General features: G+C 37.4%; 1 protein-coding gene across 1 annotated transcript in view; it reads right to left on the bottom strand.

Annotated features, from left to right (window-relative positions):
- Positions 1-16037, bottom strand: part of TTC6 (tetratricopeptide repeat domain 6) — a gene marked incomplete at both ends in the record, with an annotated part of 227725 nt that overhangs the window by 41667 nt on the left and 170021 nt on the right. Inside the window, 5 exon segments of the mRNA XM_079699166.1 lie at positions 148-224; positions 1159-1241; positions 3901-4051; positions 5706-5826; positions 8749-8918. Coding sequence (XP_079555292.1) covers positions 148-224; positions 1159-1241; positions 3901-4051; positions 5706-5826; positions 8749-8918 — 602 coding nt within the window.

The raw sequence follows: 16037 nt of genomic DNA, 5'->3' as shown, positions 1-16037 counted from the left end.
AAGTTTTAGTTTCAAAATCTAACTTTGACTTTCAAGTGAACCCTTCATGCTATCTATACAGAGCTTCTGAAAATAGTATAAAAAATTTAAAGAAGTATTTCTTTTTAAATTAAGACAATATTATAATTTTACATTGATTATATTTACCTTCGGTCATTTCTGCTACTTGATAAATAGTGAACTTTGCAAGATCATAGCACTTCATCCTAAGAAGATATTGTCCTCTGGAAGAAATAACAGCTTTTTAATTCTAAGCAGTTAAAAATAATTTTTCTAAAATAAAGTTTTTTATACTCAGTTACTTAAAATTTAAAATTATAATACATTTATTCATACTTATTATAATACATTTATTCATACTTATGTATGACAAAAACAATATGAAAATTATAAATATTTTATGTAAGTCTAAATAGGCCAATTAACGTGGAGATGTGAGAAGGAAACAATTTAGGAAATGTAAAGCTGCAAGAAAAATTGTCAGATCTTTTTGTAATTATCAGCATTTAAAAAGTTATACTCTGTTGCTGAGAAATTTTAAAAGCTAAACACAGTTTAAGGGGCATACAAATGGAGAAGTATTTATATAAATTGTTAAAATGTGGTTCAAGAATTAAAAGACAAGCAAGACCTTATCAGAAAGCATTGTTCCAGTCCACTTTCCCATTTTCCGTAAATCCATTTCCCATGTTAGTAATTATATTTTTGGTAGTGATAACTCATAATTTGCAATGGGTCCTTTTATAGCAAGCTCTACTGCATTTGAAATACAATTCAATGTATCTTTTTTTTTCACTGAATTATCTGAGGTTTATACTTGGTACCTCTGGGTACACAATCAAAATATATTACCTTACTTTCATGAGATCTGTGATAACTATCTAACCAGTAATCTAGAGAGGCCTCAAAGAAGTTAAACACAGACAGTTGTGTTTTGATGCAAGGACAGAACAAAGGGAAAGATCTGTTATCTTATATTATGAATTATCTTAAAGTTTAACAAAAACAACTATATCTGACTTGCTGGTTTGGACATGGCCATTTCTGGGAGATTAAATGTAAAACAAGGAGGCTGGAAGGATCAAGAAAGAACTAAGGATTCCAACAGCTAGCTCAGATACTAAGATACCAAGAAGAATTCTATTTCTATGCACATACCTTCTTATATATAATTGGATTCCATCTGGCTGAAGGTGGATAGCACGAGATAACTCTCTTACTGCCTTTTTCAATTTGTGCAACTGTTAAGTGATAAACAGAAACTTAGCTCATAAAAATACTGATTGCTTCCTTTCTGATAGTTATTCCCTCCCACCCTTCAATACAGAAATTTTGCAGGAATCTCTCCTAATACATGTGTTTCTTAAGAATCATCAAAGCAAGTGGGATACAGAGAAGTTTAAAAAAACATTTATGAAGCAAAGTCTTTTGTTTTTCTTTAAAGTATCTTTAAATTTGAAGAATGATTACACAGATCCACAAATATATAGTTTTAAATAAATATGATTATATCATATATTCTAGTTTGTTTTTCTTTTTTGTTTAGCTTTTCAGTTTTTCTCCCTCAACCATAACACCTTTTACACCAAACTTTACTCATGTTAATAAACTAGCTTGCAAAGGAATGTAAAATAAAAAGTAAAAGTCAATTCCACTTAAAAATAAGAGAGGAAAAACAAGCTTGCATTTAATGAGTAAAATGAATGAATAAAACAAAATACAACAATGATGAAAAAGATATCTGTTTAAAATCAGTATACAATGAAAAGTAAACAATGATTCTTAATACTGGTTACAGAGCATAATCTGAATTTATACAAATTTTTACAAACATTGGGGAAATTACAAAAGGGGGAACTAAACATATCCCAGCAAAATGAACCTGGGACAACAAACGACTCCTCTTACTATGCTGACATGGTGATCAAAACATTTGTGCATGGAAGTAGACAATACCTCTTAAAATGGTACAAAGTGTGTGGAGGAAATAGTGGGTGGAGTCAAAAGAGGGAATTCAAAAGGAGGGAGTCTGAGATGTTTTTAAATAAATTTAAGAATTACTGTGGAACTTCAGGCCTGCTGCTTCTCAAGCTAACTCTGATCAGGTTGGTGTAATTAATAAACCACCTTTCATATGCCTGCATTGCTCCATCTGGTTCCAATCATACATAGCTATGCATTGAGGAAACCCTGACTGGGAATGATGGAAGCTCACTCTTTGGTCTTTACAAGCTTTCCTGGGGTTGGACTTCTCCAGGTAGCATTAGATTGGATTTACCCTGGAGCCTAAACCCACACTGTAGGCATATGTATTCTTCTATATACATACACAGGGTTTGGTTTGTCATTGTTTTATCTACATGGGATCATACTGTATACACTTTAAAGTCTTCTAAATCTTGTTCTAGAATATCTCTTGGAAACCCCTCCAAATCACCTGGCATAATTCTAACTATTCTTTTTATTGACTATATAATACTCTATAGTGTGAATACAACATAATTTATTCAACCATTACTGTGAAGAGGTTTTTGTCTCCTCAGAACAATGAGTCTTTGAATATATGTCCTTACACCTTGATATTATGCTGGTGCTTTGGTTTCTAAATATGCTTGGAGGAAATTCCAACTTCCCCATAAGGCCTCAGCTCCATCAACAGGGAGTGAAGCAAAAGGGCCACACACACTCCCCACCCCTTCCCAACAGGGATCAAAAGCAAACCTACCCTGAGGACAATGCCAAAATGGCCCCAGGGTCTTTTGCTTCCATCATCAGGAAGGTAAGGACTTAGTCACACTGCATCCTGAGATGAAGACAATAACAGAGCCTCTAGCAAACTCCCAATGGACATGCAGTGTGAGCAAGAAATGAACCTTTGTTATTTTAAGATGGTGATTTTTGAAGCTTTATTTGTTGTTGTTGTTTTCCACAGCACAACAGGCTATCTTGACTGAAACCAATGTGAGGAGAGGACTTGTAGGAGACGAGGGCAGAAAGGTAACAAGGAGCCAGTTCACATGAGCTCTTGTAGGCCTTTGGCTTTTGCAAGATTTGGCTTTTATTCTGAGCACAAAGGGAAGCTATTGAAGGGTTCCAGGCAAAGAAGTGAAATAACCTGATTTATGTTTTAACAGGATCACTATGCTGCTGTTTTGAAAACCCATCAAAAAGGAATAAAGAACAGAAGCAAGAAGACCAGGAGGCTACTGCAATAACTCTGGTGAGAAATCAGTGTCTTGGACAGGACGGTTAGTGATGGAGCAGTACGAGGGAATATCTATTTTGAAAGGTAGACACAACAGCTAACAGTCTTTATCTCTGGAAAGTCCAAGTTGGTTGGAGTCAGAGAGAGCTCTTATTATTTACTATATTGTTTGAATTTTACACTAAGGATATATTATTTTTTTAATTTAAATAACTCGTAAATTTTAAACAAAATTTAAAGGAAAGTGTGAATGATTTGGACCCCATTCTATGCACAGATCTCATTTTATGAACTCACCCATTCACTCACTCCTCATAAACACACACAAAACTGATGGACTCTAAAATGTTAACAGTAGTTATCTCTAGAGAATGAAATAATGGATGGTTTTTAATGTATTCTTATTTCCATACATATATTACATGTGGTAAATATACATTGCTTTTGTAATAAGAAAAAAAACAGGCATTATTTAAAAAAAAAAAAAGACAAAAATTCACACCTAATCGGGAGAGGATTTTTTAAGTGGGTAATTATAGTTAACTATCAATATATCTATCTAATATGTATTGTTTATAAATGCATTAGGCTCTGTAATTAGCTGAAAAAGAATACATTGATATATTTTAAATTACATTGAATATTCAAAAAATTAAAACTTTTTAAAAAAATCAAAGTTCTCAAACCTTAAATACCTTATGATAGGCTTCTGCTCGACAAATATAGCTTTGAATATACATAGGGTCAAGTTTAATAGCCTCAGAAAAATACCAAGTGGCTTCAATGTAGTTATCCAGGTGTAGTAGATATATGAGGCCAATATTTATATAAGCCAAAATAATGGTTCTAAAAAAATGAGAAAGCAAAACATTCTTAGACATTTAAATTATTCCAGATGGGGCTTCCCTGGTGGCGCAGTGGTTGAGTCCGCCTGCCGATGCAGGGGACACGGGTTCGTTCTCCGGTCTGGGAAGATCCCACATGCCGCGGAGCGGCTGGGTCCGTGCGCCACGGCCGCTGAGCCTGCGCATCCGGAGCCTGTGCTCCGCAACGGGAGAGGCCACAGCAGTGAGAAGCCCGCGTACCGCAATAAATAAATAAATAAAAAATAAAAAAATAAATTATTCCAGATGTTCTCCAATTATAAATGAACCTAATGAAATACATACATCAATTTATACCAGGGTTCTTTCTCAATGTTTTCCTAAAGCAAAATAAATTAGTTAAATATTTTCTATTAAAAATTATAAACACCTTTATGAAATCCTTAGTTAGGAAGAAACATTTGTAGAGTCTGTCCTAAGAACTGATTTCCTGAAGTCTCCTAGACTCTTAGCAATACTTCACTCTTCCTTGACTTAATCTTGACTTATCTTGGATAACAAGCTTAGTTTTCCTCAACTCAAAAGTTTTTGCCTCAAGCTATGTTATATTCGCCAAGAGAAAAGGTGAGGAACAGTGAGAAAGAGCAATATTCTCGAGGCTTAGGGTTAAAAATCCTCTCCACAGAGGTATTAACCCAGTTGCTTTTCTATATCAAATAAAAGTTGTTTTTCTCTCTTAGAATCAAACAATTTTCAATGTAGAAATAACCCTAGAAATTATTTGTTCCATGCTTCTATTTCAAAATGAGGAAACTACACATTCTGTATCCCAACTACACAGAAGCCCTGACCCTTTTGCCAACTGCCCACTTTCTGGCTTTCTGCAACTGAAACTCATTTCTTTCTCTTCCTGACTCAAAAATATCCCAAAGAAAACCACTGTGGCCATTGTGGAGCCATGTTCCATGACTTTTCCCAAGTCAAGTTCAAAGTTTACCTTAAATAAGCTAAGTAAGCAGTCTGCTGGTTGGCACAGAATGGGCATGATTTGTTACTCTTTCTGACACCTTCCATTTTAAAGAATACTTCTTTGGAAAGAAGATGAATTATTTAATTAAATTCTACCTTTTACAGCCTGGCTTTCTGACTAGTGTATGTAACTTTCAGTCTGTTCCTTCCTGAACCTGTGTTCTAATGGTATTTGCTTTTTTATTTTGCTTTACTAAACAAAATGTAGCCAGAAGTTCTAAATAGAGGATTTCTTCCCACTGAGTCGTATACTGTGCCTAGCAACAATATATCAAGCAAATATTTTGCCATTATTTTAAAACTTGATGACAATTTTCCATGAACTTAACTTCAAGAAGTTTTAACCTGGGCATCCCCAAACTGCTCTTAATTACTGGTTGACTTTGCTATCCTTGGATTTAAACTCCTCTCAAACCCATTCAATCTCTAAAGTTTGCAAAAGCATCTGAGGCAAACAGATATTGAGAATAGTTCTTATTTTAGAAGTAATCTTATTTTCCGAGGCTGTATTCTAATTCTAGGATGACTTCATAATAGTCTCATTTTTACAAGGTTATTGATGAGGGGAGAAAGCTTTTTCTTTCATCTTGGTATTTTCTTGATTTTATATAAAAGTAAAATCAGTAAGAATAAAAGTGAAAACATACCTTTCTAGAGAAATAACAGCTTCAAAGTCACAAATTGCCAGCAACCAAAGTTTTAGATTCGCATAGAGTATGCCCCGATGTAGAAAACAACTAAGATTCTCATAGCCATCATTTATGAGAGCTTAAAAATAAAGGTATATATCTTATTCAGGTTCTGAACAAACATATCTGAGTTATATTTTAGCCTATGCCCCTTCCTACTGCTTATTCTTATTTTTTTAACATTACATAAAATAAAACATATCTATAATGAATGTACTTATTTGGTGAGTAAAAAACAGTACTCACATTAAAAAAAGTGTATTTGTTTATAAGGAACAATGTGACTATTATGGTTCACAAACTCATTAGAGCTGGAAGAAATCCTGGTATTAATCTAGGATAGTCCACTCACTTTACAGATGAAGAGACTGAGGTCCAAAGGGGCCAGGTACAGTGACCATGCAAATCAATGGCAAAGATGGGCCTAGAATCTAACCTCTGATCCACTGCAGTGGATTGCAGTCAGAAAGGTGCCATTGCCCTTGATGGCGTAGGAAGGCATCATTACTGGCCAAAGAACAGGTTCTGGTACAAACCCAGACTGGGGCAGACAGCAGAGGTCAGGCTTATACACATAAACCAGGAAGGGCAGCTCAAAGAGGCTACTCCGATTGCAAGCAGACCTTGGAGTTAAGGCAGGCAACTTGACTATGCGTATCCCAAAGAACAGAAGCATGGGGCAAAAATAACCTCCTCTCAGGACTCCAGGCATGTGGCTCTCATCAGTGACCAGTCTAGCAGTCTAGAGGTTATCTCGTGTCTCCTCACTTGCTGATTCCCCCTCAACTTTCAAAAACATGCAATGAAGTAGATGAGATTTTTACATTTGATCCACATCGCCCAAGCTTCTCAAGCTAGAAAGGGAAAGTTCTGCAAAAAATGTACATAATGTTCACAGCCTGGGACACAAATATGCACAATACTAGATTTGGGGAAGTATTCCTAGTATAAGCAGTGATCATACAGATTAAGTAATCACTTGAAGGCCATTTGACTAATCAGTTCACAGTATGACTGTCTAGCAAGGAGAAAAATAGCTGCAGTTGGTTAGTTGGTTGCTCTAGAAAAATAGAAACATTCTTCTATTTATTTATTTATTTTAATTTTTGAACTTTATTTTATTTTTTTATACAGCAGGTTCTTATTAGTCATCAGTTTTATACACATCAGTGTATACATGTCAATCCCAATTGCCCAATTCATCACACCACCCCCACCCCCACCCCCCACCACCCCCTGCCGCTTTCCCCACTTGGTGTCCATACGAGAAACATTCTTCTTGAGGAAACAAAACTATTAGAATTACTTATCCTCTCTGTGCTTCGGTTTTCTCATCAGTAAAATGGGGATGATAATAGTACCTACCTCATAGCATTATTCTGAAGAGTAATTGAGACACTCCATATATAGCATTTAGAATAGTGCTTGGCAAGTAGTGAAATGCCTAATGAATGTTAGATATTATTATTAGCTTAGAAAAATATATTGAGGGTCCTTTTTGATTGTGAAAGATAAAACTCCTTAGGCTAACCTATAGGAAAAGATTGAGGCTAAAATAAAGGTGGTCTGCTCTGAATAATTAAATAACAAGGATCTGTATTATTATGATAGCCTAGAAAAGAGCGGGTGAAGAGCCCAAAACTTGGAGAAGAGGGAAATACGAGAAAGCAGCTTTTAGGAAGACCAGGAAGAAAGGGGTTTAGCCAGATGGCAGATGGACAGGGCTGACAGAGACCAATAAAAGATAAACTTACAGAAATAAGGGTGTTTAACCTTCAAATTTAAATTATCTGTGCTAACTTTATCCTCTGAACCGTAAAACATTTAGTAACAGATGGTAGCCATGAGCAGTGAACTGGTGAACAAAAATGGAGACTCAATCAGACAGCAGAAATTAGGTATAAAGATTCTAAGAGAATTGAACAGGAATCCTCAGTTTTCTCTTCTAGGAATCCTTGGAAATAGAAAGGGGGGCACTAGACTCCTCTCAGCACAGGATGGGCTTTGAGATATTTTATTTGAATATTCATGGGAAGGGTGACCTCAGAAGGCAAATGGATTTAGAGATATCAAGAAACAATCATCTTTTGGAGTTCCCTGGTGGTCTAGCGGTTAGGATTCAGCACTTTCACTGTTATGGCCCGGGTTCAATCCCTGGTCAGGGAACTGAAATCCCACAAGATGCAAAGCACTGCCAAAGGAAAAGAAAGGAGAAACAATCATCTTAGATTGCCTCCCCTGAGGAGCTATGTATTCTCTTCCTAAGAGTCTAGTGGTCTCCTTAATCTCTAGATTCTGCCTCATCTAGGATGTTGGGATTCTAGCACTTTGCACCCAGGTGAACACAGCCACGTTTGGAGTGTTGGACTCTGGCTAGAATTTGCCAGTCAGGATAGGCTAATTTATTCAGCTGGACACTGTTTACTGAGCACTTATTCTACGCCCAGAATTGTGGACATATTCATATACCAAGAATGCACTGGTACAGGGTAAAGTGGAAATGGCCACTTTTAGCTGTTGGCATCCTCTTACTGAGGATTCTCAAAGCCCATTTTTAGTCTAAGGGTTACAAAACTCTGAATTTGACTAATCCATGGGCTGGGTCTATGGAGTAGGACACAGCCCACCAGGAAAAATCACTGCCATTTTAGCAAGACGACTAAGAAATAGGCCTGGATTTCCATAAATAGCCTCAGAACTTCATATATAGAAAGAGATTTCTTTGATATGATATTCTCTTTTTGTCACAGTTGTACACACGTAAACACACACACACTCATACACACTAAAAGGGAATATTAGAAACACTTTTAGCTAAATTATTGTAGCTTTAAGTATAAGTAAATATATATGCTATATAAATATATATAAGTACATATATATAAATGTATAACAATGTACATATTACATTAGTCATCCCACATTAGTATTCCACTCCATGAAAGTGAGCTGCTGAACCTCAGATTAAATTCCCATGTATTTGCCATTAAAAGTGAAGTACCTGAAACACTATAATCCTGCAGTGCTCTAAGAGGGTTACTCTTCCTAAATAAGCAGGCTCTGTAATACAATGCTAACCAGTTATTAGGATCTAAGTGAATTGCAGTAGAAAGATCTTGAGTTGCTTGCTTATAAAAGTGCTGTTTAAAATACACTCTCCCTCGGTATGTCCTAGAAAAAGAAAAAAATTCATTTTAACATGCACTGCAAAATATAAATTTTCTCTTTTTGGCAAACTTATACAACTAATTTTATATCTGAATAACAACTTGTGATTATTTCTCTTTGCTTCCCAGGAAAGTTTAGTCATAATGTTAATAGCAAAAAGGATATGGACATTTTATAAATAAATATGTAAATATATAATAAAATACTTTATTATTGTATGTATAAATAAATATATAAATATATAATAAAATACTTCATGCTTATTGATAATATTATATATTAATTATATATATACTTAATAATTATTACTATATTTCTTACATTTATCAGAGAGGTGTGTCAATAAAATAAATGAGGCATCCAAGATACACTGAAGATATACCCCCAAAAATGGGAGGCTGCTCTATCTGCAAGGGTAAAAGCTATTGCATCAGTTTTATGAGTTGAATTCTATTTCCATTAACTTCTAACTTCAATTTTGAAATTTTCATTGACCTATATCAACTCTGAAAATCTCATCTTCGATCCCTTAATAATGTAAAACAAATCAGTTTTTACAGCTAAAATAAAAAAGACAATTAAGGAAAAACAGGAGAATAAGCTAGTAGGTTGCCTGCTATGAAGAAGTTAAATCCAGGGGGAGGAAAATAGATGTTCAAGAAGGTTATAGTATGAAAACAATGGTAATTTGGAAAAAAGAGTACAGCAAGTAACAGAGGTCTTTCAAAAGCACTAAGCATCCTAAGACTCAGGATATTTTATCGTGGAGCAAAATATTTTTTTACCCCACATATAAGAAATGTCTTATGTAGTTTCTAATGAATATAAGAATCTTACATTTATTTTTAATAATTTCTGATTGCTAAAGACTATTACTAATTATTTCTAAGTATATATATGATTCTGAACTTAAAATCTTACAGAATAAAGCATTACTAATATTTTTTGTAGGATGCCATTAAGTCATGTCAATTCCTCAAACACACTGACTTCTGTGTCCATTCCTTCTTTCATTTCTACTGCCTCAATACTGAAGACCCTCATCAGATCACATCTGGGCTACTACTTTATTCCATTCTTATCTCTAGAGTGATGAGATTTGATCATCAGCTAATAAAGATCACTTTTCTCAAAAACTTTCAACAGCCCCCTATTGACAATGGGATATGGCTGAATTCTTTAAAAAGGCATATAAGGCCTCCCATAAGATAACACCACATTATAACACCTTGAATTAACCTTCTGTTCTTCTCCAACTAATCTGATGCCTTCCTGCAAGTAATTCCCCTTTAAGTAAAGAAGTAGACAACCAGAATAGAACAATAACTAGGGATGAATTTTTAAAGAGCTTCAAAAAAGTTTGCCCTCCCTTCAAATGGCTGCAAGCTGAGATAATTTTAGAAGTAAGTTATTTCAAACTTTCAAAGAACAAAAATTATCCAATTCTAAAGGACATGTTTCTAAGAAAAGAAAAAGATGACAGACTTAATTCATTTTGAGAAAGTAGCCAAATCCTGAAATCAAAATCTGACTATGAAATTAGTGAACAATCTTACTATGAATATAGATGAAAAGCTCTTAAAGAAAGTGAAGACAAAGCAAATTCAGTATTGTTTAATAATATTCTATCTAAAAATATATGATTGGGGCTTCCCTGGTGGCGCAGTGGTTGAGAGTCCACCTGCCGATGCAGGGGACACGGGTTTGTGCCCCGGTCCGGGAAGATCCCACATGCAGCGGAGCGGCTGGGCCCGTGAGCCATGGCCGCTGAGCCTGTGTGTCCAGAGCCTGTGCTCCGCAACAGGAGAGGCCACAGCAGTGAGAGGCCCACGTAATGCAAAAAAATAAAAAATAAAAAACTAAAAAATAAAAAAAATAAAAATATATGATGGTCAAGAGGCATTTATCCTTCAAAATTAGAAAGCCTATTACCATGAAATTCTTATACGTAGCTCATAGGAAAAAAATTTAAACAGGAATAAAGAGATATTCCCTTGAAATAATTAAAGAATAAATGGCTCAAAAATTACAACTGTGATGTTTCTTGGTAAACGTCAAAGACATTTTCATTAAGTTCAAAAGATGAAGATTCTTATTATCACCAACGTTATTGTTAAGTTAAAGTTGATGCAATGATAAAATGAGTTGGGAGATAAGAGTAGAGCAAAAGAGGTAGAACAGGGAACTCCGAAACTCCACCTTTCCACAAAAGCAATGAATAAGCAGGCAAACACTGTCAGAAGCAATTAAAGAATTAAGAATCTAATTAAAAACTTAGAATCACCAGGGTAATACTTAATGAAGGAGGAAAAGCTGCTGAATTTTGGTAAGAGAGCTCTGTGGTGTTCTAACTCACCCGATTTCCCTCCCCAACTTCCTAGACCCATGGTGGCCTTGAAGAAAACAACCTGCATTCCTGATGCAGGTTACTAGTACCAGAGGGAACAATACAAATCTTATTCTCAAAGAACTGTAGCTGTGTAGTTTTGACCTGTCTGATGGATCACTGAAAGACTGGCTCAAATGTTTCCCTTTGTTTTGACTGCCTTAGAGCTTTCCCAGGGTAATGTGACTTCCTGGATGGTATTTATCAAAGTCATTTAAAGGCAAATGTATTAGCTGCTGCCACTTGGGACAAGGGATAACAGTTGGGGCAGGCAATTGTCAAACCAAAAACCCTTGTAAGAAAGAAGGTGGAGAAAGAGATACCAGGGGGATGAGGGCTTTAGAAAGTTTCTGCATATTGTAGGGAATCTAAAAGGCCACATGCAAACCCAAGGCTGAAAGCATGCACAGAAAAGACCTACAAAGACCCTTAGCTTTCACCTCCTGTTAATTCAGGCTCTGTGCAAGTCGGACATGAAAGCTAAGGCATTGAGGTTGTCTGGATAAGCATTCAAGGAGTGCCCCAAAAGAGAGTCAATCTGCAAAGACTGAGAGAGTTTTTTTGATTGTTTCATTGGTTGGTTTAGTTGGAATCTTAGTCAAATCACTAGCTAACTCCAAGGTAACAGAACACAGACTTCAGTGGCCACACATGACAAAGAATACAGACTTACAAAATCTGTTCAGAAAAGTCACTAAACAAACTACATGAATGACAAGAAGCAGCAAAAAAAAAAACACTGGAAGAGGAGGAGGTGAATCTGATATCCAAAGGTGCCACATAATAATATTCAAAGTGACTACTTTTCAACAAAAAATTACAAGTAATGCAAAGGAAGAAGAAAATATGGCCCATTCACAGGATAAAAAGAAAAAAATAGAAACCATCCCCGAGGAAGCCCAGACATTGGACAAAGACTTAAAATCAACTGTCTTAAAATCAACTTAAAAGACTTTAAATAAACTATCTTTGGGAAACCCATGGCAGTCCAGTGGTTAGGACTCGGTGCTTTCACTGCCAGGGTGCAGGTTCGATCCCTGGTCAGGGAACTAAGATCCTGAAAGCCATTTGGCCCAGCCAAAAACAAAAAACAAAACAAAACAAAACAACCCACAAAACTGTCTTAAATATGTTCATATAGCTAAAAGAAACCATAAAGAACTAAAGAAAACTAGGAGAATGATGTCTCAACACATAGAGAGCATCAATAAAAATACTGATAGATAGAACTAGATTGATAGATAGAGAAATTATTGAAAAAAAGGAAGCAAATAGAAATTCTGGAGTTGAAAACTACAAAAATGAATGAAAATTCACTAGGTTTCAACAACAGATTTGAGAAGGCAAAAGAAAGATTCAGGAAACTTGAAGTAAGGTCAATTCAGATTATCCAGCCTGAGAAGCAGAAAGAAAAAGAGAGTGAAAAAACAAAAAAAGGCTAAGGGACCTCTGGAACACCATCAAGCATACCAACATATGCATACATTGCAAGTCACAAAAGGAAAGGAGATAGTAAAGGAGCAGAAATGACATTTGAAAAAGTAATGGTTGAAAGCTTCCCAAATTTGATGAAAGAAATGAGTCTATACAACCAAGCTCAGTGATTCCATAAATTCGAAGAAATCTAGAGGCACCTTATAATCAACCTGGTGAAAGCCACAGACAAAGAAAGAATCTTGAAAGCAGTATGAGAGAAGCAACTCATCATGTACTTGGAATACTCAATAAGATGAATAGCTGATTTTTCATCCAAAATCACAGCTGGAAAGATCATGACTCACTGAATAGTCTATGAATCATAAACACAATAAGTAAAAAGAAAACCACTCTTAGGCACAATATACCAAAACTGCTGAAATCCAAGGACAATAAGAAGGGCTTCCCTGGTGGCACAGTGGTTAAAAATCTGCCTGCCAATGCAGGGGACATGGGTTTGAGTCCTGGTCCGGGAAGATCCCACAGGCCACAATGCAACTAGGCCCGTGTGCCACAACTACTGAGCCTGCGCTCTAGAGCCCATGAGCCACAACTACTGAGCCCGCATGCCACAACTACTGAAGCCCACACTCCTAGAGCCTGTGCTTCGCAACAAGAGAAGCCACTGCAATGAGAAGCCCGTGCACCTCGACGAAGAGTAGCCCCCGCTTGTCGCAACTAGAGAAAAGTCCTCGCACTGCAATGAAGATCCAACACAGCCAAAAATAAATAAATAAATAAATAAATAAAAATTAAAAAAACAAAGACAATGAGAAAAGTTTAAAAGCAACCAAAGGAAAAAGACACATTACTTTCAAAGGCATTGACTAACCACTGATTTTTTTCACTTAAAAAAAAAAGGAATCTATATGACACTGCATTGCAATATGTTCAAAGTGCTAAAAGAAAATAAATGCCAAGGGAGGACCTTCAAGATGGCAGAGGAGTAAGACATAGAGATCACCTTCCTCCCCAAAAATACATCTACATGTGGAACAACTCCTACAGAACATCTACTGGCAGAAGACTTCAGACTTCCCAAAAGGCAAGAAAATCCCTATGTACCTGCGTAGGGCAAAAGAAAAAAGAAAAAACAGAGACAAAAGAATAGGGATGGGACCCACACCTCTCGGAGGGAGCTGTGAAGGAGGAGAAGTTTCCACACACTAGGAAGCCCCTTCGCGGGCGGAGACAGGGCGTGGGCAGGGGGGAAGCTTTGGAGCCATGGAGGAGAGCGCAGCAACAGGGGTGCGGAGGGCAAAGCGGAGAGGTTCCCGCACAGAGGATTGGTGCCAACCAGCACTCACCAGCCTGAGAGGCTTGTCTGCTCACCCGCTGGGATGGGTGAGGGCTGGGAGCTGAGGCTTGGGCGTCAGAGGGCAGATCCCAGGAAGAGGACTGGGGTTGGCTACGTGAACACAGCCTGAAGGGGGCTAACGCACCAGAGCTAGCTGGGAGAGAATCTGGGAAAAAGTCTGGAAATGCCTAAGAAGCAAGAGACAATTGTTTCAGGGTGTGCGAGGATTGGGGATTCAGAGCATCCCCTAAACGAGCTTCAGAGACAGGCGCGAGCCGTGGCTATCAGCACGGACACCAGAGACAGTCATGAAACGCTAAGGCTGCTGCTGCAGCCACCAAGAAGCCTGTGTGTAAGCACAGGTCACTATCCACACCTCCCCTCCCGGAAGCCTGTGCAGTCCGCCACTGCCAGGGTCCCGGGGGGCATGCATCAGGCTGTTGCAATGTCAGGCCAGCCTCTGTAGCCACAGGCTCACCCCGCATTCTGTACCCCTCCCTCCCTACAGCCTGAGTGAGACAGAGCCTCCTAGTCAGCCACTCCTTTAACCCCGTCCTGTCTGGGTGAAGAGAAGATGTCAGAGGGCAACCTACATGCAGAGGCAGGGCCAAATCCAAAGCTGAACCACAGGAGCTGTGCAAACAAAGAAGAGAAAGGAAAATTTCTCCATGCAGCCATGAAAAAACTGAACAGACAAAAAATCCTCCCAACATTGAGGCGGTGGACTTTGGGAGCAACTGTGGACTTGAGGTTTGCTATATGTGACTGACTAGTTTCTAATTTATAAGTTTACTTTAGTTTCAATTTTAGATCTTTTTATCATTGTTGGATTTGTTTATTGGTTTGGTTGCTCTCTTCTTTTTTTTTATTACCTTTAAAAAATTTTTATTCTAATATTTAAATTTATTTTATTTTATTTATTTATTTATTTTTCTTTCTTTTTTTTTCTTCTCCCTTTTCTTCTGAGCTGTGTGGCTGACAAGGTCTTAGTGCTCTGGCCAGCTGTCAGGCCTGAGCTTCTGAGGTGGGAGAGCTGAGTTCAGAACATTGGACCACCAGAGACCTCCTGGCTCCATGTAATATTGATCCGCAAGAGCTCTCCCAGAGATCTCCGTCACAAGACTAAGATGCAGCTCCACTCAAAAACCAGCAACCTACAGTGCTGGAAACCCCATTGCAAACAACTAGCAAGACAGGAAGACAAACCACGCATTCGCAGAGAGGCTGCGTAAAATCATAGCAGGGGCACAGACACCCCAAAACAGATCATGGGAGGTGGTCCTGCCCACCAGAACGACTAGATCCAGCCTCATCCACCAAAACACAGGCACCAGTCTCCTCCACGAAGAAACCCACACAACCCACTGAACCAACCTTACCCACTGGGGGCAGACACCAAAAACAATGGGAACTATGAACATGCAGCCTGTGAAAAGGAGACCCCAAACACAGTAAGTTATTCAAAATGAGAAGACAGAGAAATACACAGCAGACGAAGGAGCAAGGTAAAAACCAACCAAACCAAACAAATAAAGAGGAAATAGGCAGTCTACCTGAAAAAGAATTCAGAGTAGTGATAGTAAAGATGATCCAAAATCTTGGAAATAGAATGGAGAAAATAAAAGAAACGTTTAAGAAGGACCTAGAAGAACTAAAGAGCAAACAAACAATGATGAACACACAATAAATGAAATTAAAAATTCTCTAGAAGGAATCAGTAGCAGAATAAATGAGGCAGAAGAACACATAACTGACCTGGAAGATAAAATAGTGGAAATAACTACCACAGAGCAGAATAAAGAAAAAAGAATGAAAAGAATTGAGGACAGTCTCACAGACTTCTGGGACAACATTAAACGCACCAACATTCAAATTATAGGGGTCCCAGAAGAAGAAAAGGAAAAGATAGAGACTGAGGAAATATTTGAAGAAATTAAACTTGAACAATTCCCTAATATGGGAA

Source organism: Hyperoodon ampullatus, assembly GCF_949752795.1.
Source record: "Hyperoodon ampullatus genome assembly, chromosome: 3".
In the NCBI taxonomy this organism is placed as follows: Eukaryota; Metazoa; Chordata; class Mammalia; order Artiodactyla; family Ziphiidae; genus Hyperoodon; species Hyperoodon ampullatus.
Note: the sequence above shows the minus strand (reverse complement) of the source record. Positions and strands in the feature narration are given on the sequence as shown.